The sequence below is a fragment of the Dermochelys coriacea genome, chromosome 2, assembly GCF_009764565.3.
Source record: "Dermochelys coriacea isolate rDerCor1 chromosome 2, rDerCor1.pri.v4, whole genome shotgun sequence".
Taxonomy (NCBI): domain Eukaryota; kingdom Metazoa; phylum Chordata; order Testudines; family Dermochelyidae; genus Dermochelys; species Dermochelys coriacea.
In genome coordinates, this window is record NC_050069.1 from 228487298 (window position 1) to 228508912 (window position 21615).

Sequence of the window (21615 nt, forward strand, 5' to 3'; positions counted from 1 at the left end):
GGTAGGCCAAAGTAACCTAGACCATCCCTGACAGGTGTTTGTCCAAACTGTTCTTTAAAACTTCCAATGACAGGTATTCCACAAACTCTCTTGGAAGCTTATAGTTACAAAATTTTCCCTAATAGCTAACCTAAATCTCCCTTGCTGCAGATAAAGCCTATTACTTCTTGTTCTCCATATCCACTGAAGGTAGGACAATTGATCACTTTCCTCTTTATATCAGTCCTTTCATTAACATTTGAAGACTATTATAAGGTCTCCCCTCAGTCTTCTTTTCTCAAGACTAAAGAAGCCCAGGTTTTTTAACATTTCCTCATTGGTCAGATTTTCTAACTCTTTTATAATTTTTTTTTGCTCTCCTCCTAACTCCGTCCAATTTATCCCTATCTTTCCTAAAGTGTGGTGCCCAGAACTCTACCAGTGCTGATTAGACAATTACCTCCTGTGTCTTACAAACAACACTCCTGTTAATTCACCCAAAATATTAACATTTTTCACAGCTGCATCACATTGTTGACTGTCATTCAATTTGTGATCCGTGAATGCTAATATTAAAGATGCTAAAGAATGGACTAGCAAGGATGCTGTAGGTCAGCACAGAACAGCATTGGAAGAGCTGCATAGGAAAGCAGGCATGCCAAGGTTGAATGAATGGTTGACATGAAGAAGAGCTCTGTGTAACCTGGAAAGTTTCTCTCTCTCACCAACAGAAGTTGGTCCAATAAAAGATATCACCCACTCTGTCTCTCTAATATCCTGGGACCAACATGGCTACAAAAACACTGCATATGAGGTTGAATTAGCTTTTTGTATTATATTTTGGACCTTTCACCAGATCTGCCAGTACTATGTCTTGATCTAGGCTTGACCAATAGCCCTTCAACTTTACTCTTTCCACATGGCCTGGGAAAGGGGCTGTGATTCTCAATTGTCTGCATGTTAATTTTTTCTAACATATAAACTAAATAATAATAAGAGGAGTCACTTCTAGCGTCCTCATTTAAAGTCTCTGATGTCTGGAATACCATTATTACTACTTCTAGTCTTGTAATATTAGACTGAATGAATTACTGGAGAACACTGCAGGAAAGAATCAAACTTTAGTCGATATGGGGACACGGTAAGTATCTGGCTTTTGCAACTAGTACTGTCGGCTGCGACTTTAAATGAGGAGCCTCTTTGTATTGCTAGCAGCTCCCATTCAACTACATACATTCTTTTAAAAACTATACACTGCTTAGGGCAGGGACTGTGGTCCTATGTGTTTGGAAACTGCCTGCCAGCACACAGCGAGCGCTACTACTGCTGAAACAGGTTTCAGAGTAGCAGCCGTGTTAGTCTGTATCCGCAAAAAGAAGAGGAGGACTTGTGGCACCTTAAGAGACTAACACATTTATTAGAGCAGAAGCTTTCGTGAGCTACAGCCCACTGCATCGGATGCATTCGGTGGAAAATACAGTGGGGAGAGTCATACACACAGAGAACACGACACAATCTCAATCCCTTTCCCACAACTCATCCGTCTCTCTTCCGGTGTAGCTCACGAATACCCCGCCCTGTGGGCCGGACCATTACAGCGGAGGGGTGTTTCCTCCCTTCTGAGCGAGCCAAAGGGGATCGTTTCCTAAAATGGGGGTCTAAGAGAGCGGCGAACCGCGCGGCGCCCCAGCGATTCGCCGTCGCTCCCGCCCCGCGGGAGGGAAGGGAGAAGCGGCGCCGCGAGTGGCGCGGCCTGCTCCGGGTGTGACCCGGGCGCTCTGTGGGGCCGCTGGCAGGGACGGGTCAGGGAGCAGCGGACCGAAGACGGTAGACATGGCGTATCCTGGGCATCCCGGCGCTGGCGGCGGCTACTACCAGGGCGGGGTAAGGCCGGGGCCGTGCAGGGCGTTGAGGGGCTGGGACGAGCCTCCCGCCGGGCGCAAAGCAAGGCCCGCCCCGCTTGACTGTCTGTGCTGGGGGAGGGGGGCGAGAGGAGACTTCCCCCCCCCCTCCCACTCCCAGCCTTGTGCGGGGGGGGGGACTTCCTCCCCCGACTCGGGGGCCGTGTCCTAGCTGCGGGTGCCTTGCTGGGGGGGGGGGGGGTCGGACGGGCTTTGCAGCCCATGCTCGTAGCTCGGCTTCTCTGAGCAGCAGCGTCTGTGCGCCAGCCACGGAGCTGGCGGGGCACGGGCCAGGGCTAAAGCGTAAGTATCCGTGCAACGTCCACCGCCCCAGCACCCCTACGGCCCTGTCCTGTCTTGTGGGGAGCCCCCTGCGCGTGGCTCCTGTGTGCTGGCCCTGGGGCTATGCGGCCTCCGCGCCATTGGCACTAGACGCCCAACTAGCCTCAAATCCTTCTCCCCGCAGCACCGATCTAGACGATTCCCCTTGCAGCGCCCAGTACCTAGCCCACGGTCCCTAGCAAAAGCGGTGGATTGTCTGAGGCTTTGAAGAGCCACCGAGCTTGATCGCTGTGTGTCCCCGCCCTGCTTGTACAAGGGTTCAGACTGAACTGGTTCCTAGTTCTGTTGAACGCATTTGTCTGGTTAGGGTAATCACGTAAACCGTTCTTAGATCAAAAGTAAACTGGGTGGAGTACATGCATTTTACAAGCTTGCGGGGCTTGGGAGGAGAATGAGTTAGGAGAAGGACATTTCTGTAGCAAGCCCGGGGTGGGGAATGGTGCTGTTTTCCTGTTACAGTTGGGGATTTGTGCTGCTGCCTCTGGCGGGCTATGAGCTGGTTCCTGTCACAGCACATAGTCTCTTCCTTTCCTCTTAGGATAACAAAAGCTGCTGGCTCAGGCAACTGATTGTAAATGATAGAACTGTAGAAATGGCGAAGACTTTTTCAGTGTGCTGGTGTTAAGGGAAGCCATTGAAATCAGTGACAGTTGTAGATGCCTGATACCTCAGAAAAGCAGCCTACTTGATTAGACTCCCCTCCCTGCTCCAGCAAATCCAATTCAAGATCTATTCTTCCATCACCCTCAGTAGAGGTAATAGCATACTAGACTTATCCTTTGTTAAATAAAACTAATTTAGTTAGAATCAAAGCTCTGGTTAAAACATGAATATTCCTTTTGTGGGTACAAAGAACACTCAGCTTCTTTGAAAGGAAGAATGGGCTTTTGCTCTGACAGACAGGAGCATAGGCCAGGCCTATACCGGAAATTTTGTCAGTACAGCATTCTTGGTTAGGGAGTGTGGCGGTGTGACATTTCTATACCAGCAAAAGCTCTAGTATAGACATAGTTTACTGGAATAAAACTGCTTTAGCTGGTATAGCTTATTTTGCTCACCAAGCCTGTATAAACTATACCAGGAGAAGCATTTCTATTGCTGCTATAAGCTGTATCTGCACTAGGAAAGTGGTGCCTATAGCTATACTGGTATTGCTGCCCCAGTGAAACTTAAAGGTAAACTTGGCCTTAGGTGAGCTGGGTTCAATTTCTGGCTCTAATAGTCTTTCTACATGATCTTTAGTAAACCATTTTACTACTTTGTGCCTCAGTTTCCCATCTGGAAAAGGGAAATACTATTTTTTCCAACCTTTGTCTTTGTCATTTTAAGCTCTTCTGTGCAAGGATTGTCTCTATGTATTTGTACAGTGCCTAGTATATTGGGGCCCACATTTTAGAAGTGGATTTTATATGTTGCTCTAAAGCGGGTGTTGGCAATAATTTTCACAGGGTGGGCCACTCCACGAATTTTTTGTAAGTTGTCATGGGCTGCATATTTCTACTATATTAATGGAGGGGGTTGGAGTCTGGGAGGGAGTTTGGGTGCAGGAGGGAACTCCAGGCTGGGGCAGGGGGTGGGCTCTGGGAGGGAGTTTGGGTGCAGGAGGGGACTTGGTGCAGGAGGAGGTGTGTGGTCTGGGAGGGAGTTTGAGTGCAGGAGGGGATTCTGACTTGGGATGGGGTGCGAGGTGCAGGTTCTGGCCGGGGGGCGCATACCACAGGTTGCTTCCAGCCTGCGGTGTAGCAGGGCTCAGACAGGTTGCCAGCATGCCGTGGCCCCATGCCGCTCCTGGAAGCGGCTGCTGCTGGCATGTCTCTGCATGCCAATTGGGGATGGGGGGGGGAGCGGGTCTCCATGCACTGCTTGTGCCTGCAGGCACCTCTCCAGCATCTCCCATTGGCTGGTTTCTGGCCAATAGGAACTGCGAGGATGGTGCTGGGGCAGCATGTGGCGCTGCCTCCTGCCCCTGCTAGGGGTGCGCAGAGACATGCCACCAGCGGCCGGCCACTTCCGGGAGCAGCGTGGGGGCATTGGCAGGCTGTTTACCTGCCTAAATTCCCGGCTGCACTGTGGGACTTTTAGGGGTCCGGAGATCGCGAGGGGGCAGCCAAAGAGCCTGGCGGGCCAGACGGAAATGTTAGATGGGCTGGATGCAGCTCGTGTGCTGTAGTTTGACCACCTCTGCTGTAAAGAAAATTATACTAATAATTTGTGGTTTCATCTCAGTCAAGCAGGGTGCGCTCTTTCAACCTCAAAGCACTAGAGCAAGGGTGGACAAACTACGGCCCTTAGGCCATTTTAAGCCAGCCCGCAAGCTCCATCTAGGGAGCAGGGTCGGGGGGCCACTCCACGTGGCTCCCGGAAGCTGTGGCATGTTCTCCCCTTCCCCCATGCTCCAGTCGGGGAGCAGGATCCGGGGGCCGCTCCATGTGGCTCCTGGAAGCTGTGACATGGCCCCCCTCTGGCCTCCTCCGGCACTCCAATGGGAGCTGAAGGGACAGTGTCTGCTGACGGGGCAGCGTGTAGAGCTGCCTGGCCATGCCTCCATGTAGGAGCCGGGGAAAGGACATGCTGCTGCTTCTGGGAGCCGCTTGAGGTAAGCGCTGCTCAGAGCCTGCACCCCTGAGCCTCTCACCATGCCCCTGCCCCAGCCCTGATCCCTCTCCTACCCTCCAAACCCTTCGATCCCAGCCCCACCCCAGAGCCCGCACCCCTAGCCAGAGCCTGCACATCTTCTTGCACCCCAACCCGTTGCCCCATTCCTGATTCCCCTCCTGCCCTCCGAACCCCTTGGTCCCAGCCCGGAGCACCCACCTGTATCCCAAACTCCTCATCCCCAGCGCCAGAGCCCGCAGCCCCCCTTCGCCTGCACTCCATTCCCCCATCCTGGAGCCCCTTTCCACATCCTGAACTCCTCATTTCTGGCCCCAACCCGGAGCCTGCACCCTCATTCAGAACCGTCACTCCCTCCCGCACCTCAGCCTCAATTTTGTGAGCATTCACTGCCTGCCATACAATTTCTATTCCCAGATGTGGCCCTCAGGCCAAAAAGTTTGCCCACCCTTGAACTAGAGTATAAATTTGACTCCCTAATTTAGGCATATTTGCTATGCAACTGACAGTGCTGGTGGCTGATTCTGAAGGAGGTCTGATGAAGTTAGTGGAGATTACATATGGTTTAGAGTTGAATGTGGACAAGACAAAAACTATGGTGGTATGCAAGGATCCTGTGAAAACATGCAAGATTCTAGTGTATAACAGTCATACAGCAAGTGAGAAGTTATTGCTACTTTTAGGAAGCATCATTACAGAAGATGGAAGATCTGATACTGAAATCAGCACCAGAATAACAAGAGCGAAAGAAGAAAAGGAGTACTTCTGGCACCTTAGAGACTAACAAATTTATTTGAGCATAAGCTTTCGTGAGCTACAGCTCACTTCATCGGATGCAGTTGGTGGAAAAAGAGCAAAAGAGACATTCTGGAAGAATATATATCTGAGGAAAAGGGATATAAATCTGAAGACTAAATTCCGACTCTTAAAAACCTATATTTGGTCTGTATTACATTACAGCTGTAAAACATGGACATTCAAACAAAAACTACAGTCCTTTGCATTATGGTGTTGTAGAAGAATTCTGGAAAATATGGATAGACTATGTAACCAATGAAAACATACTAGAGAATTGAGCAAATGCTAGTGAGAAGACAGACTGAGTTTGCAGTGGGTGATGTATGTTTACAGGCACTTCAAGGGTAAGTTGATGGCAAGAGAACAACACAGAAAAAGAAGATCTTTGATGGACAATGTGGTATCCTGTGTGGATCAAAAGAACTAGATTAGCAGAGGATCATACAACATGGGCTACCATGGTTGCAAACCTCCAGTAATGGAGATGCCATATACGAATAATTTAGGCACTCTGTGCTACTATTAGATCACTGGGCTGAATCAAATGTAAGATTTTATGTAGGCCTGCTTTACATTGTAGCAAGTATATACACCAAGTTGTGTGCTCTCTTTTAAAGCAGTTATATATTTTGACATTTTGTATATAAAAATGACGCTCAAAATTGATGCTGAAATGTAAGATTGCAAATATTGTTATCAACTAAAAGCATTAATTTTATCTTAATCATTTATTTCTTGTTTTAAAGTATGGAGCTGCTCCAGGAGGACCAGTGTTCCATGGGCAGACTCAAGATCCTTTGTATGGTTATTTTGCTGCGGTAGCTGGGCAGGTATGTTCCCCCTCCCCCCCAAACGATTTGGTTGAAGTTATGACATAAAACAAAAATATTCTCATTGTATTACAACTTCAATATTGGACATCAGTGTTTGCCACAGAGATGCATGTATAGCAGGCATATTGAAACTCTGAATACTGGAAACTGTGTGTGAAGACAAGCTGGGGAATCAAGTCAAATTGGATTAAATACTGTTTGAGTTTATGCTGACTCACTTTAAAACTATGCACATGGGTGGGAAGGGCCAATCACTTGTAGTGTAAGAATCCAACCAGAAATGGCAGCTGCATGGATGGCCTCAACAAGAGCCGGGAGAGGTTAGTAAGAGTTAGGTCATTATGTAAGGGGATGGCTTCACTAGGTGTGGGAACATGGGAGTACCAGAACCTGGTGGCATGAACGACCTGGAGTAGCTTGCTGGACAGAGTGAACATAGTATAGAAGAAGGGTGCATTTTTTTCTTCAGATGTTTGCATCTTAATTTTTCTATGTCTGGTTTTGACTGCTTATTTATCACTCTAAATGATTTAGTATACTATAATTTTGTATTTTCTACATAATGTCTTTAAACGTCTATATATTCCTGTAAGTAACAATTTCTAATCCATTTTAAAATCTTATTTTAATCAAGTAAGCTCCCTAGAGCTAGAGGTTTTATTGCTGTGATAAAATAGACTTTACATCTTTCCAGTCCATTTTGTCTAATAAATCCTATGTATTGTCCAGTAAACAACTTGTCTGTCCAACTGTTGGTTTATTTGCAAAAAACCATTAATGCAGTTTCAAGGGTGTAATTGTGGAAGACAAGACATTCAGAATTAAGGATCCCAGAGTACTCCTGGTCTCTGCCCTCTTTTCACTATTCTCTTTCAATAACTAACTTCTTAAAGTGTAATAGTTTCAAAAATACACAGTTACTGAATCAATGCATTCTGGCAGCAAAGATGACAAATGAGAATATTAGAACAAACCACATGAAGGTAGTCAAATGAGTACATATATAAGGATTCTCCTTATTTGTAAAGAATCTGGTTCTTCACTGAAATAAAGTAGAGACCTTTAGAAATGTTTCTTACTGAGCTAATGAAGAATCTGTTACCTACCTGTAGTAGTCCTTGTGATGAATAAACCTGTAAGCAAAGAGTGACTGAATAGATAAAATGAACAGGACTAAAGTATTATCACGTGGCCATCCATGAAAATACCTAACAGGCCAAACCCACCTAACTTTTCAAGTCAAATTATTATAGAATCTCAAACTGCCTTGACTGTCCTTTTTCATTTGCAGCCTGTTGTCACTCACAATATATTTATCGCAGGATGAATTTGTACATCTGCGATATCAATTTGAGTTTTTATATAAAATTTATACTGGAAATTATCTTAAAAGGAAAAACATATGAATGTTAATATCTTAGATATTTAAAATTCAAAATTGAAACCATACTAACCTTTTTTTCAGAATCTCCATTCAGTGAATTGAATTTGTCTCTGTGGGAACTATTCATTTTATTACTTCTTGTCTGTAAAGCCCCATCTAATGTAAAGTTGAACTGTTAAGGTTTTTTTACATAGGACTTGCTTTATAGATCTGTTTCCAATTTCCATTCTTTCAGTTCTCCTTCACATTTTCAAGTTGTCAAGATACTGGCTTCTTGTTTGGCTTCTTAATTTAAAGAATTTTTAAAACATGATTGACCACTTCTGATTTGATATAATTGAATTTCTTATACTGGATTTTTCCTGTGTTTCTACCACACCTGTAGTGCATATAGCACACTGTTCATAAAGCTGGCCTGAAGACCAAAGATACTAAAAGTTGGGGAGCAGTGTATTGAATTGGTCAAAAGGTACAATTGCCTTTTGTCAGGCCTTGTAAAATTAAATGTCCGCTAGAATAAAAACCATTTATTTACAGGACATATTCAGAGGAGTGTATCTGGAGTTGATAGATAAGCATGTTTTTCCCCCACTATTCTCTCCTGGAAGTACTGTAGTTATAAATTTGAAGACTGATATCCTTTCTCTGATTTTTATCTGGGTATCCAGTTTTTATCGTTCTTTCAGGCTTAAATTAGATATGTACCAGATATACAAAACTCTCAGGAAAATGCTGGGGAAAACTAGATAGGCTTCAAATATAAAACAACTCTTGTTTTAGTACTCGATGCTTCTGGAATTAGTCAAGTCTATTTGCATCTAAAAACATTTCATCTTAGAATGAGGTTAAATTGCGCTTCAGAAATTTTTATGAACTTTAATCGTGGGTGTGAGGAATGTGACATGCAATTCCAACTCCACTTTTGACAGCTCATTGCTTTACCTGACTTGGCAGTTGTTCATAATCTCTGACTGGCCTTGAGAGGAATGCTTTGGAAGGAAATTGTATTCCTAATTGAGCAAATAGGTATTTTTTTCTGTTTTATTCCTTTAAAATACTTTACTTTCTGCTTTAATTTGCTCTATTAACAATTTACTGTTCCAAACTGACAGTTCAAAAAAAATTGATCTAATATCTATCTCGGGAAGTGGGGATATACGTTCTCTCATATAGTTTACTTTGTTTTGTAGAGTCCCATTATAGAATCTAGAATGCAAATCTTTAAACCAGGATTGTCTATGTTGTCCTCAACAAGCTCATAGCACTTTTAGTTCTATATTATGGTAACTAATCTTATCTCAGGAGTCAGGAAGAAGGGTTGTTCCTCCCCGGCCCCCCCAATGCACATTTGTAATCTTCGGAATGTTTTTCTCCTTCCTCTGAAACATCAGATTGTACATAACTAGAGATGATGGGATTCCAGCTGGGGTGGAGTGGTGCTCGGAGGTGGTACAGCGAATTCTCTGTGCCTTGCTGATGTCTTGCTCATACGTTCAGGGTCAAACTGATTTGCCGGATTTGGGGTGGGGAAGGAATTTTCCCTCAACTCAGATCAGCTAGGACCTTGCTGTTTTTTACGCCTCCACAGCATGGGGCATGGATCTCCTGGTAGGATCATCTGGACTTATTTCACCGAGTGAATTCCCAGCTGTCACAGGGGCATTGATGGCATATCAGTTTTTCCTGTTCTCTGCCTCTGGCATGCAACAGTTCAGTTTTCTGAGGATTAAAGTACTTTAGTTTAACTGAGGTCATTGGGTGCGACAGAAGTATTTGGTTTCAGAGTAGCAGCTGTGTTAGTCTGTACTCGCAAAAAGAAAAGGAGTACTTGTGGCACCTTAGAGACTAACAAATTTATTTGAGCATAAGCTTTCGTGAGCTACAGCTCACTTCATCGGATGCATTTGGTGGAAAAACATCCGATGAAGTGAGCTGTAGCTCATGAAAGCTTATGCTCAAATAAATTTGTTAGTCTCTAAGGTGCCAGAAGTATTTGGGTGATATTTAAATAACCTGTGGTATTCAGGAGGTCAGACTAGATGATCTAGTGGTCCATTCTGGTCTTAAACTCTATGAATAAAATAATTTGGAGTGAATTTAAATTGAAATTAGTATGCTAGGTAGAACCAGTCTTTTGTATAAGGTTCCATGCATAGGTTTATCAGTGAACATGGATCTTAATGTGAAAGTTTATCAACATTTACTAATGAAAAGCTAACTTTTCCAAGCCTACTTTTCTGTTTTCAAAAGGATGGACAAATAGATGCTGATGAGCTGCAGAGATGTCTGACCCAGTCGGGCATAGCAGGAGGGTATAAACGTAAGTTGATGATTTAAATAAAAGTATATTTGATTCATATTAGACAATCATTAGTTGTACTGTTTGCATAGTTAAGTTCACATGGTAAGAAGCACTTAATTTGTTTTTGAAAGTAGTCTAACTGCTTCCATACATTGCACTCTGGAGTCTCTTGCACTATGCTGCAAGAACTTAGTCATAGGGAATAGTTGGCCCCGATAACACTTCTTTACAGAAGGATTTTAGTTTTGCCTTCTCACTTTCTATTGGCTGACCTGGAACTGCTAATGTTTCACCAAATTTAGTTTTTTATCCATTAGGCTAGCAGGTACATTACTATGAGATAATTTTTAGGGCTGTCAATTAATTGCAGTTAACTCACACGATTAACTCAAAAAAATTAATCCATTTTAATTGCACTGTTAAACAATAGAATACCAATTGACATTTATTAATATTTTGGATGTTTTTCTACATTTTCATATATATTGTATTGTGTTGTAATTGAAATCAAAAAGTGTACAAAAACAAAACAATGTAAAACTTCAGAGCCTACAAGTCCACTCAGTCCTCCTCCTTGATCAGCCAATCACTAAGACAAGCAAGTTTGTTTACATTTACAGGAGATAATGCTGCCCTCTTATTAGAATCATAGAAGATTAAGGTTGGAAGAGTCTTCAGGAGGTCATCTATTCTAGCCCCCTGTTCAAAGCAGGACTATCCCCAACTAACTCATCCCAGCCAGGGCTTTGGCAAGACAGCCCTTTAAAACCTCTAAGGATGGAGATTTTACCACCTCCCTAGATAACCCATTCTAGTGCTTTACCACCCTCCTAGTGAAATAGTTTTTCATAATATCCATCCTAGACCTCCCCCACTACAACTTGAGACGATTGCTCTTGTTCTGTCATCCGCCACCACTGATAACAGCCTGGCTCCATCCTCTTTGGAACCCCTCTTCAGGTAGTTGAAGGCTGCTATCAAATCCCCCCTCACTCTTTTCTTCTGCAGACTAAATAAGCCCAATTTCCTCAGCCTCTCCTCATAAGTCATGTTCCGCAGCCCCCTAATCATTTTCATTGCCCTCTGCTGGACTTTCCCCAATTTGTCCACATCCTTTCTGTAGTGGGGGGGCCCAAAACTGGATGCCATACTCCAGATGTGGCCTCACCAGTTTCGAATAGAGGGGAATAATCACTTCCCTCGATCTGCTGGCAATGCTCATACTTTTGTAGCTGACATTGCAATGTATTTACATGCCAGATATGCTAAACATTCATTTTCCCCTTTGTGCTTCAGCCACCATTCCAGAGAGATTCTTCCATGCTGATGACTCTCGTTAACAATATGTGTTGTTTAAATTTGTGACTGAAATCCTTGAGGGAGAATTCTATGTCCCCTGCTCTGTTTTACCCACATTCTGCCATATATTTCATGTTACAGCAGTCTCAGATGACCCAGCATGTGTGTTTCATTTTTAGAACACTTTCACTGCAGATTTGACAAAATGCAAAGAAGGTACCAATGTGAGATTTCTAAAGATAGCTATAGCACTCGACCCAAGATTTAAGATTCTCAAATGCCTTCCAAAATCTGATCGGGATGGAGTATGGAGCATGCTTTCAGGAATCTTAAAAGAGCAACACTTTGATGCAGAAACTACAGAAACCGAACCACCAAAAAAGAAAAATCAGTTTTCTGCTGGTGGCATCTGTCTCGGATATGAAAATGAACATGTGTTGGTCCATGCTGCTTTGGATTGTTATTGAGTAGAACCAGTCATCAGCATGGCTGCATGTCCCTTGGAATGGTGGTTGAAGCATGAAGGGACGTATGAATCTTTAGCACATCTGGCACGTAAATATCTTGAGACACTGACTACGACAATGCCATGAGAATGCCTGTTCTCGCTTTCAGGAGACATTGTAAACAAGAATGGGCAGCATTATCTCCTGCAAATGTAAACAAGTTTGTTTGTCTGAGCCATTGGCTGAACAAGAAGTAGGACTGAGCGGACTTGCAGGCTCAAAAATTTTACATTGTTTTATTTTTGAATGCAGTTTATTTTGTACATAATTCTACATTTGTAAGTTCAACTTTCATGATAAAGAGATTGCATTACAGTATTTATATTAGGTGAATTGCAAAATACTATTTTGTTTTTTTAGAGTGCAAATAATTGTAATCAAATAAAAAGTGAGCATTGTACACTTTCAATTTTGTTATGATTGAAATCAATATATTTGAAAATGTATAAAACATCCAAAATTATTTAAATAAATGGTATTCTATTGTTTAACAGTGCGATTAATCACAGTTAATTTTTGTAATTGCTTGACTGCCCTGATAATTTTGTGAATGTGATATTCCAATGTCCAATTAAGATTTATTTATGTTGGACCGAGTGTTGTGGACACCCAGATTCAATAAACGAGAGATCCTTCCACAGAGTCCATTAGAAACCAGCATAAAAGGTCCCCTTGAAACAGGCCCTTCTATTGAGAAGGTAAGAGTTCTCTTTTCATCCCTAGGCCCATGGCTCCTTGAGTGTGTTTAGTACCAGATTTTCAGAGGATCAATTCAAGGACTTTTTGATACAGTTTCTCTAATTAGTCTGTCACAGAATTCAGGGGTTTAAGTATCTTGTTGATTTTTCACTCTACAGTATTTGGCTGTCTAGGAGATATCTGTCTGTTTCAGATGTTGGGTAAGTTTTAACTCAGAACAGCCACTCTCCAAATATTAATGCTTAGAATTTTGAATGGTAATGTGTAAAAGAGTTCATGTTTCAGAAGTGGTCTTTCTGCAATTCAGTTGCAACATCTATTTGACTAGATACTCATCTCTGTAAAACCTCCAGTGAAGGAGTTTTACACCTAATCCTGTTCAAACGGCTGATGACAGTACAGGTTTTATTGATTACTACGTCAAACAGAGGAATTTGATGACCTAGGATGTAACCTTTTTAAATATCGATCTTGTCTTCATGATACTCTTCATACAAAGATAATAGAGGGTTTATACAGCAGAAGCTGACATACCTTCAGTTGAGTTGAGCCCCATGTGTTTACTTAAGCACAGGTAGTAGGTGTAGGGCTTCCAATTGTGTTCCTTCATGACATCTTTAATTAAAGATTGAGATTTAATTCCTGGAGACTCCAGGATAGTCCTGGAGGGTTCACAACCCTGAGTAGGTGGTTACAATGAGGAAACTTCTGTAGAATATGCAAAAGTTATATTTTTAATTTTTATCGTGAGCAGTAAAGAAATCTGGAGTGAAGGCTACAACTTGGACTACAAATCTGGGTTGATGCTCTTTAGACAGTACAGACAGAATGTACGAAGCTTACATTTAGACCTTTCTAAGCTTAAAGTTCATGCAACAGACTTTTTAAATTTTTAAAACAAATGCACAGATATTTTAATGTGAAGCTGTGTTCTGAAAAGGTACTATAAAAGTAGCAGAATAGATTCCATGTTTTCCTCTGTGAGTCCAACTCTAACTTGTACAGTTATAAATAAAGATTTTTCTTGCTGCCTGCTTTGGAAACTTGATCTGAAAATCAAGCTTTTTTTTTTTTTTTTTTTCCCCCTCCACCTCCCCTGCTGCTTGCATCATCACCAGTAATGAAGATTGTGTGGGTCAAATTCTTCCCTCTTTTACACCTGTGCAGCCCCATTTCTCTTAGAACATAAATTCCAAATGAAGTACCAAGTTCTCTTAACTAATCTGACATGCAGCGAGACTAACGACAAGAGTAGTGTGGATTCTCAAGCAAGCAGGTATAATTCTGAATCCACCAAGAGCAGATCTGTTTTGTAAGGATGTGCCATTTTTCAAAGAGTCACTTTGCAGAGTTGGCACACATTCATAGTGTCTAAAGCCTTGTACTTACAGTAACAAAACAACTTAAAGCACAGTTAAAGGCTGGTAATAAGACTGCAAAAAACAGCTCTGTGTCAAGCTTTTGAGAAGTTAAAAATAAACTATGTACACAAGTGTCTCAGGTTTTTAACTTCTACAATAAACTAATTCGAGAGAGCCTTCATAATTCCATTTTTATCCCTTTATTTTGTAATAAGTCACTCGGAAAACAAGTTTTTCTAGTTCAATAACATCTATAACATATTAAAATGACCAGTGTTAACACATTTAGGAAAGTGACATCCACATGCATCTATTGATGTTCACCAAAGAATGCTATGAGTAGACTTGATGATACAAGTTCCTGAGATACCGTGTCCACAAAGTTAAATTTGTGTGTTGAGTGGCGCTGAATTGCTCAGGCCACCAGTAATGGTCTAGATGTGAAACATTCTGTATCCCAACAGTTTGATTCCAGTCTAGGCTGGTAGCATTTACTGTTACTACTGTCCTGATCAGACTACCCATTTTGATGTAACCAAATGAGTTGAGATTGACTAAAAATTATCTCATTTGTAATTTAAGACTGGATTCCAAAAAAGGCTTAAAATAATAACCGTTTGCACCACCCAACTCATAATATAAGGTTTTTTCTTTATTTGAATCAGAGTGAGATTGCTAATTGCAAGACTGCAGCTTTCCAGTGGGAGTGATGTCTTATTTCATGTACATAGTATGAAACCAAACTGAGAAATCAGTAATTCATATTTACTGCTACTAATCTATTTTTCCCCCTCATTTAAACAGCTTTCAACCTAGAGACATGCAGGCTCATGATTTCTATGCTGGATGTATCCTTTGTCTTGTGTGTACTACATAAGTATTACGAAAGGAAACTGCTAAAAGAACATTAAGGTTGCAAAATCAGGCACTCCTATGTTAAGAAATACCAGAATTAATTTGCACAGGCAACCTTAATTCTGCCTCTTGTATTTATGTATTTTGATATAGTTTTCAATTTCATGATACTTTTTTCTACAGGACCCTGTCTCATTCATTGAGAAAAGAGGACTGGGTGGGAGCGGGAACCTGGTATCAATAATCAAATATGTTAAGGGAAGGGCTTTTATAAAGAGGATGATAATAAATTGTTCTCCATGTCTGAAAGTAGGACAAGTAGTAGTGGGATTAATCTGCAGCAAGGGAAATTAAACTTTCAAACTATAAGAGTAATTAAACTCTGGAATAAACTTCCAATGGCAGTTGTGGAATCCCCATCATTGGATAACCTATTCTTTGACTTTAGCAGCTAAAATTTCAAGATGTCTCTATTGAACTTGTGTGAACTGTGGTTTCTCTTCCCTCCCCCTCCACCCCCCCATGATTTGGGCAGTTTTTCCACAGGGATACCAAAAGACACATTTCTGGCCAAAAGGCCATAGACCTGCCAGATTTCTTGTCCCTGTTTCAAAGCATGGGGACATTAAAGCTGTTCAAAGAAATGTCTGTCATAATGTTTATAATGGACAAAATGTACTTTTCCCTAGGCTCGTTTTCAGAAATAGCTGAACCATTTTGGCTGAAATTTTCCAGGCTTTTGTTCTGGAAAATTTCAGACCAAATGGTTAAAGATTGGTAAAGTTATAAGTAACTGAAAACAGTGTGTTTATAATGGAAAGTGTCTGGCAACCTTAATATGTGCTGCTATCAGGCCTGTAATTGCATTAACATGAAAGCTCTGATGGCTTGAAGTGCTTTTTAAAAACACATTGGTTAATCTTTATCTTGTAGGCAGAATGAGTTGCTAGTTATTTGTCATTTAAGTAGAAAGTCTCCATGGAAGAGTATTTAAGGTAGTATAGCTCTAACGCACAACTGAAATTGGAAGGATTAGCTACAGTCGAACCCCTATTCTATGAACATCGATCTTATGAAAGATGGGTTATATTAATCTTTTTTTCTTTTGCTGGCCAAGTCCTTTTTCTGCCACAGAATGTGACTTCAGTCCTTCAGCTGGCATTCAAGTGGCTGCACATGTTTGTAGTTCACTCAAAAAAACAAAACAAAACAAAAAAACATACTGTATACATTGGTTATGAACGATTAACTTATGCATTATACCTATGTAATTCTGAGATGTTTGATATTAAGAACTGAATACCCAATTGATAAAATAGGGGTTCTACTATATACATTTATAAAGTTTCTCTGCACTGATGTGACTAATTGGTACTCACTGCACCGATAGATCACTTGATATTTAGCATACCGATAGTAGACTCTTGTGAGTGACAGAATTGAGAACACAAAGCATAAAAAAATGCCTTCATTTTCTAACTCAAAATGCCAAAGGACTGAAAAGGGAAAAATACAAGAGGAGGGTTGGTTTCTTTTTACACTATTGGAACTATAACCACTATTCCAAATGCTTTGCTGCAAGACATTATCAGAAATAAAATAAGAATCATTAGGACCTGTAGGCTCGCCACTAACAAAATATTTAGATGATGAGCTCCCCTATAGTTCTCTGGTCCACTACCTTTAGAGTCTGCATGGATGCAAAAACTATAACTTTTTATATTTATCCGCACCCTATCACCCTATCTTGCTGTTAAAGCCCTGTGCAGATATAAAAATTTGGATCCACATGCAATTCGCAAAGATGATAAACAATACAACCACATTTGCGGATATAAAGCAGATATCCATGGATTTGCAGGTCTCTAACTACCTTAACTTCCTTATTTTACTCTTAGTACCTGGCCTGCAAAACAAATCTTGTTTTTATGATATCAAATACTAGTATATGCACAAGCCTTTATTTTATTGCTTGCTTTTCTGATGTTTGGACAAAGCTACAACTGCACACTAACGATGAAAAATGCAAGGAGGCAGAGGAAATGCTGTATTTCTTTTTCAGATGGATGGAGGAGTACCACCTTTGGCTTTCTGATTGCTGACTTTTGGCCAAAAGTATTCTGTCTACCTGAGTTCTAGGATAGTTTTTTGCTCTAGAGGAAGATAACACTAACACAATGATTTTTTTTTTTAAGATATCTTTTATTTCCCAAACTTCAGTAAATAAATTTCAATCCAGCATGACTGAATATAGATCCTCATTGAGGAATATTTAGCACTTGTTTGGAAATTAAACAGTTTTTCCTTAGCCATGATTCAGAGGGATATGTCTTGTACATTGGGATTCAATGAATTTAAAGAGCTCTGGGCTGTATTGAATGGGTGGAGACAACACTTCATAAATTTTGACAGTGACAGAAGTGGTACAGTGGATCCTCAAGAGCTGCAGAAAGCCTTAACTACTATGGGTAAATTGTGAAACTTCCCTATTACTGGGTATTGAAATTTCTCCTGCTTCTAATATCATGACTTGGTGGGATTTCCCAATATAATAATGTTTTGCATTAACTGGCACACAACAAATCTTCCCATAAAAATTGCCTTGGATCACTGTAACTTGGCTGTCATTTCACTATTTTTCCCGACTCTTTCAATTAGGATTTAGGTTGAGCCCACAGGCAGTGGCTGCAGTCGCAAAACGATACAGCACCCATGGGAAGATTACATTTGATGATTACATTGCCTGCTGTGTAAAACTCAGAGCTCTGACTGGTATGTTATCAAGAAGTATCTGGTAATACATTTTGATTTTATGAAATTGGGTTAATCTAAGGTGTCTCAGAAAACTTTAACCTCTTAATCCAGGGAGTTGGCTCTTCCTACAGCAGTCAGAGCTGATACCATATATTATTATTGAAGTTCTCCCACCTGTCCTCTTCTGAAAGGGCTTAATCACTTCAGGGAAACCAACTTTTATATCACATCACAAACATAGCAGTGGTTATAAAGATTGTGTGTTAGCCAGACCAGAAGTCTCTTCAACTATTCATTACCATAAAAGTGTGTGGAAAAATTCCAAACTGTTGCTTTGAAAGACTGAGGTTAAGAACCTAAGGAATTACCATCTTGGGAGTTTCAACAGTAGTATGAGTCGTTTTCTGTCTGAGCTCAACTATTGTCTTCCCCGCCTCTTTCCTTATTTCTTCTATCTTCTGTTTTGTTCTCTTGTCATTCACCCCCTTAACTTCTTGCTGTCATCCTTTCTCCAAAACCCCCTCCATTGCTCTCTTCAGCTCTTTCCCCTTCTTGCTCCTGCCCTATAAGAACGCTGCTCATAGTGCTTCCTCCAGTAGCGAATAGTGCACTTATGAGAGGGCCACAGCCTACTCTGCTGAACCAGTGTTCACAGTTGAAGGTGTAGAATGTTAATTATTTGGCAGCATCAAGCTTCTGCATTAGCAAGAGACCTATTAATCCTCACAAAACCAGTCTCCAGGTCTTTGCTGAAAAGAAAAACTAGCCTTTGGACAAACTGACACATGAAAACCTTGTGCCAACTGAGCAGTGCTTATAAGCAACAAATTTTAAGTAGACTACAGGATATATATATATAATATGTTTTTGCATATGCTGCTTAGTAATAAAGGAGTGGTCGATTTTAATCAGAAGGATAGCATCTAAATACTTAATGTTTTGATAAAATAGAGTGCTTCCATTGATTCCAGTAATACACAATTCTTTACATATTTTTGCAGACAGTTTTCGAAGAAGGGATACATCCCAGCAGGGTGTTGTGAATTTCCAGTATGATGATGTAAGTGCACCTAAGACACTTGTTTACGCCAACCTAGCTAAAATTATAATTAAAGAAAAAGTACTTAGAACTGGAGCCAAAAAATCATTTTGCTAAAGACTATTACAAGTGGCACCCTTATTTACTATCTTAACTGAGAGCCCAAGGATAGAATAGGTATTGAGAAAGTTGTCTCTTTCCATCCACTCTTCTCTCCTAACCAATTGTGGAGGGGAAAAAATGGTGATGCATACTCATCACTCTTCCCTCAGACAGTAGGTGTTCTGGATCTTCAGAATATCGTGTGCTTTCTGGGCTGGGATCCAGGTATATTTAGGTTTCTGTTTCACTCCTCCGGCTTGGCTTGGCATAGCTTCTCCTCAGTGAAGCTCTCATGCCCTCAAACTTTTTTAGCCTGCCCCCCCCCCCCCCGGAGGGGGACTCTGATGCTCTGGTAGCCTCCTTGGGCGTGGCTCCCTGATTGCGTCTTGTTTGGCTGACGGCAGTTTGTGGAAAATGGAGTTGACAGCAATGGGTATATGTGGAGAGCATTTCAAGCAACAGAGTGGTTGGGGGGAGGAGATTATTTATGTTCCACTGCATGTGGTTAATATGGATGTCTGTTTTCTTTCAGTTCATACAATGTGTTATGAGCATCTAATTGAAGAGGAAGGAAGATGTGGAAGGCATGATTAACATTCCATTTTGTCTTTTGCTTTGCACCTAAATTTATCATGGCAATGTAACTAAATATTGGTATTTGCATATTTTATAATGATGCTGCTTTGTGATTTTTTTTTTAGTTTTGATAAATATAAATGAACAAAGGATCTTTTTAAAATGAAAGATCAGCTCTCATCCTTAACCTTATTTTTTTTTTAAATTTTGCATATACTTGTAAATCACCTTTTATGTATAACTTAAATGATTATGTAAATCGTAAGACTTTCTGTAGTGTTTACACTTCCCCCTCTCATGAGCTACTAAAACATTCACCACAGTGCAGCTTGTCTTATTTCCTGTCCTACATAGTAGCATGGAGCCATGGTGGTGGTTTTGTTCCATGACAATACTGCATAGAAGAGTCAACATAATAGGGTAATGATCATGCTGGAAAGCAAGATGGAAAATTGGGGAAACTACAGTTAATCTGTAACCTGATTTTTTCAGGATGGACTCCACCCATTTTGCCATGGATAGCAAGTTGCACATCCATGTGCAGAGGCCATTTGAAGAACTTCTTTTCCCATCCGGTGATCTTGTAATGGGCTGCTCTCGTTGCTTTAAGAAAACTAACTGGTCAGTTTGTGACACTTGAAAATAATATTGGTTTATATCTTCTATACATATATGTAGTTATTCACAGAATTAGGTTTATATTTCCCATAACTGTACCTTCAGCTTCCACCTTTGCAAGCAAAAATACTTAAGCCTCCATAAGCTGAAATTCATGTTTCCTAGCTTAAAGGGCTCTTTACCTTAAAGTAAATGTAGGCCTTCTTTAAGTGACAAATAACCCAAAAGGCACAAACCCAGTTTCTATAAAATTCTTTGCAGCCCAAGAAGGCTCCTATCTCCTCAGTCACCTGCCTAAAGAGTCTTGGTGCTTTCCAGCAGCTTCTGTGGCTGGCTCTATAGTTCGCCTGGCTTATTTTAGTTTTTCTTTGTATTAAAACAGCTGTTACTTTTAATTAGTAGTAAAATCTTATTTTTGTGTTCAAAAGGGTTGGTTGATATGAAACAGTTGATGCTTTTAACAAGAAAATTAAATAGCCTGGAAAAATTATTCCAAGCTAATATAAGGATATTAAACAGCTGCTTCTCTAATTTTTAGTGAGTGCTTATCTAATGTTCTTAAGTACTAAACTGTTTCAGTAAAACATGCACTTTTAACAAGAAAACAAGATGTCTTACTCCTTAGTAAAAGCTAAGTCAAAATCAAGCCATTTCGCTTAGTAAAAAAATTAAACTGAAGTTTTTCAGAATGTCTGTTCTGTGGGAAATGTTGAAATGTTCACTTTTTCATCTAAACCTAAGTAATTATTTTTCAAAGTTTTAGAGTTCCCACCAGCTCTAAAGAAGCAAACAAGCCAACACCAACCCCTTGGCCAAGAATATAGTTTATTCTACCAGAAAGAAACTAACTTTTCCTGCCAAAGCAGATAATGTACTTTTCCTTTCCCAACACAGTTATTTGTTTCTGCTTAAAATATTTAACATCTTAAAGGCAAACTTTATTTAAATACTTTTGACATGGTCATAACAAGTACTCTTTATGTAATGCTCTTGTGCACAATGTGTTAAGTCTGTGTTTATCACACATTGGGAACCAGAACTTTAGCCTTCTGCATTATTATAAAGGAGCACTTTTTAAATCCATGTAACTTAGACCAACAAATTCCATACAGGAGCTCTAAGTTTGTGGTAAAAACTTGGAAACGTGATCCAGTTGCATCCAATCCACTAGGATAGATGCAGAATTCAAGGCCAGAAGGGATCTTCAGATCTAGTATGACCTCCTGTGTGTGTCAGGCTGTCAGCACCACCTCTCCACCACCCTCACACTAAACACAGCTGCTGAAATTAGACAAAAGGATTGCAGCCCACAGGAGCCTAAATTATTATGTATCACATGCTGAGAACAGGGAAATGGTACACCTACAAAATGAGGAATGACACTCCTCCTTCCCCTTCCCCCTAGTTACTGCCAATTTGACCTGAAGGAAAATTTCTTCCTGATCCCACGTACGGTGATCAGTTAGATCCTGAGCATAAGAGCAAGAACTGGTCAGCCATGTACCAGAGAAAGAGACTGCTTGATGCCATGTTAGAGCCCTGGCCCACCTCCATCTGTGGCCATTTTTGATGCTTTCAGAGGAAAGAGATAAAAAAACACACTCAAAAAACCCTAGAGTACATGGGCGGAGGGGAAATCTCTTCCTGATCCCTT

At 40.9% G+C, this 21615-nt stretch overlaps 1 protein-coding gene across 2 annotated transcripts; it reads left to right on the top strand.

The window, feature by feature from the left end:
• Positions 1 to 1532: 1532 nt before the first annotated feature.
• On the top strand, positions 1533 to 19665 carry SRI (sorcin). Of its 2 annotated transcripts, XM_038389518.2 has the most exons (9): positions 1579 to 1863; positions 6380 to 6463; positions 10101 to 10170; positions 12815 to 12856; positions 14822 to 14865; positions 17193 to 17340; positions 17531 to 17644; positions 18628 to 18686; positions 19300 to 19665. In XM_038389518.2, the coding sequence occupies exons 1-9, from the start codon at positions 1813 to 1815 to the stop codon at positions 19324 to 19326; spliced, it is 639 nt and encodes a 212-aa protein (XP_038245446.1). In that variant the 5' UTR covers positions 1579 to 1812; the 3' UTR covers positions 19327 to 19665. The 2 variants fall into 2 exon arrangements, with proteins under 2 accessions (XP_038245448.1, XP_038245446.1); XM_038389520.2 differs by lacking the exon at positions 12815 to 12856 and having other exon boundaries at positions 1533 to 1863.
• Positions 19666 to 21615: the final 1950 nt, after the last annotated feature.

Bases quoted from the DNA above. Each gene is read 5' to 3' on its own strand.
- SRI (XM_038389518.2), top strand. From the start codon at position 1,813: ATGGCGTATCCTGGGCATCCCGGCGCTGGCGGCGGCTACTACCAGGGC. The intron at 14,866-17,192 runs GTATCCTTTGTC...GCCATGATTCAG, and splicing joins TCATGATTTCTATGCTGGAT to AGGGATATGTCTTGTACATT. The intron at 17,645-18,627 runs GTATGTTATCAA...ATATTTTTGCAG, and splicing joins AAAACTCAGAGCTCTGACTG to ACAGTTTTCGAAGAAGGGAT.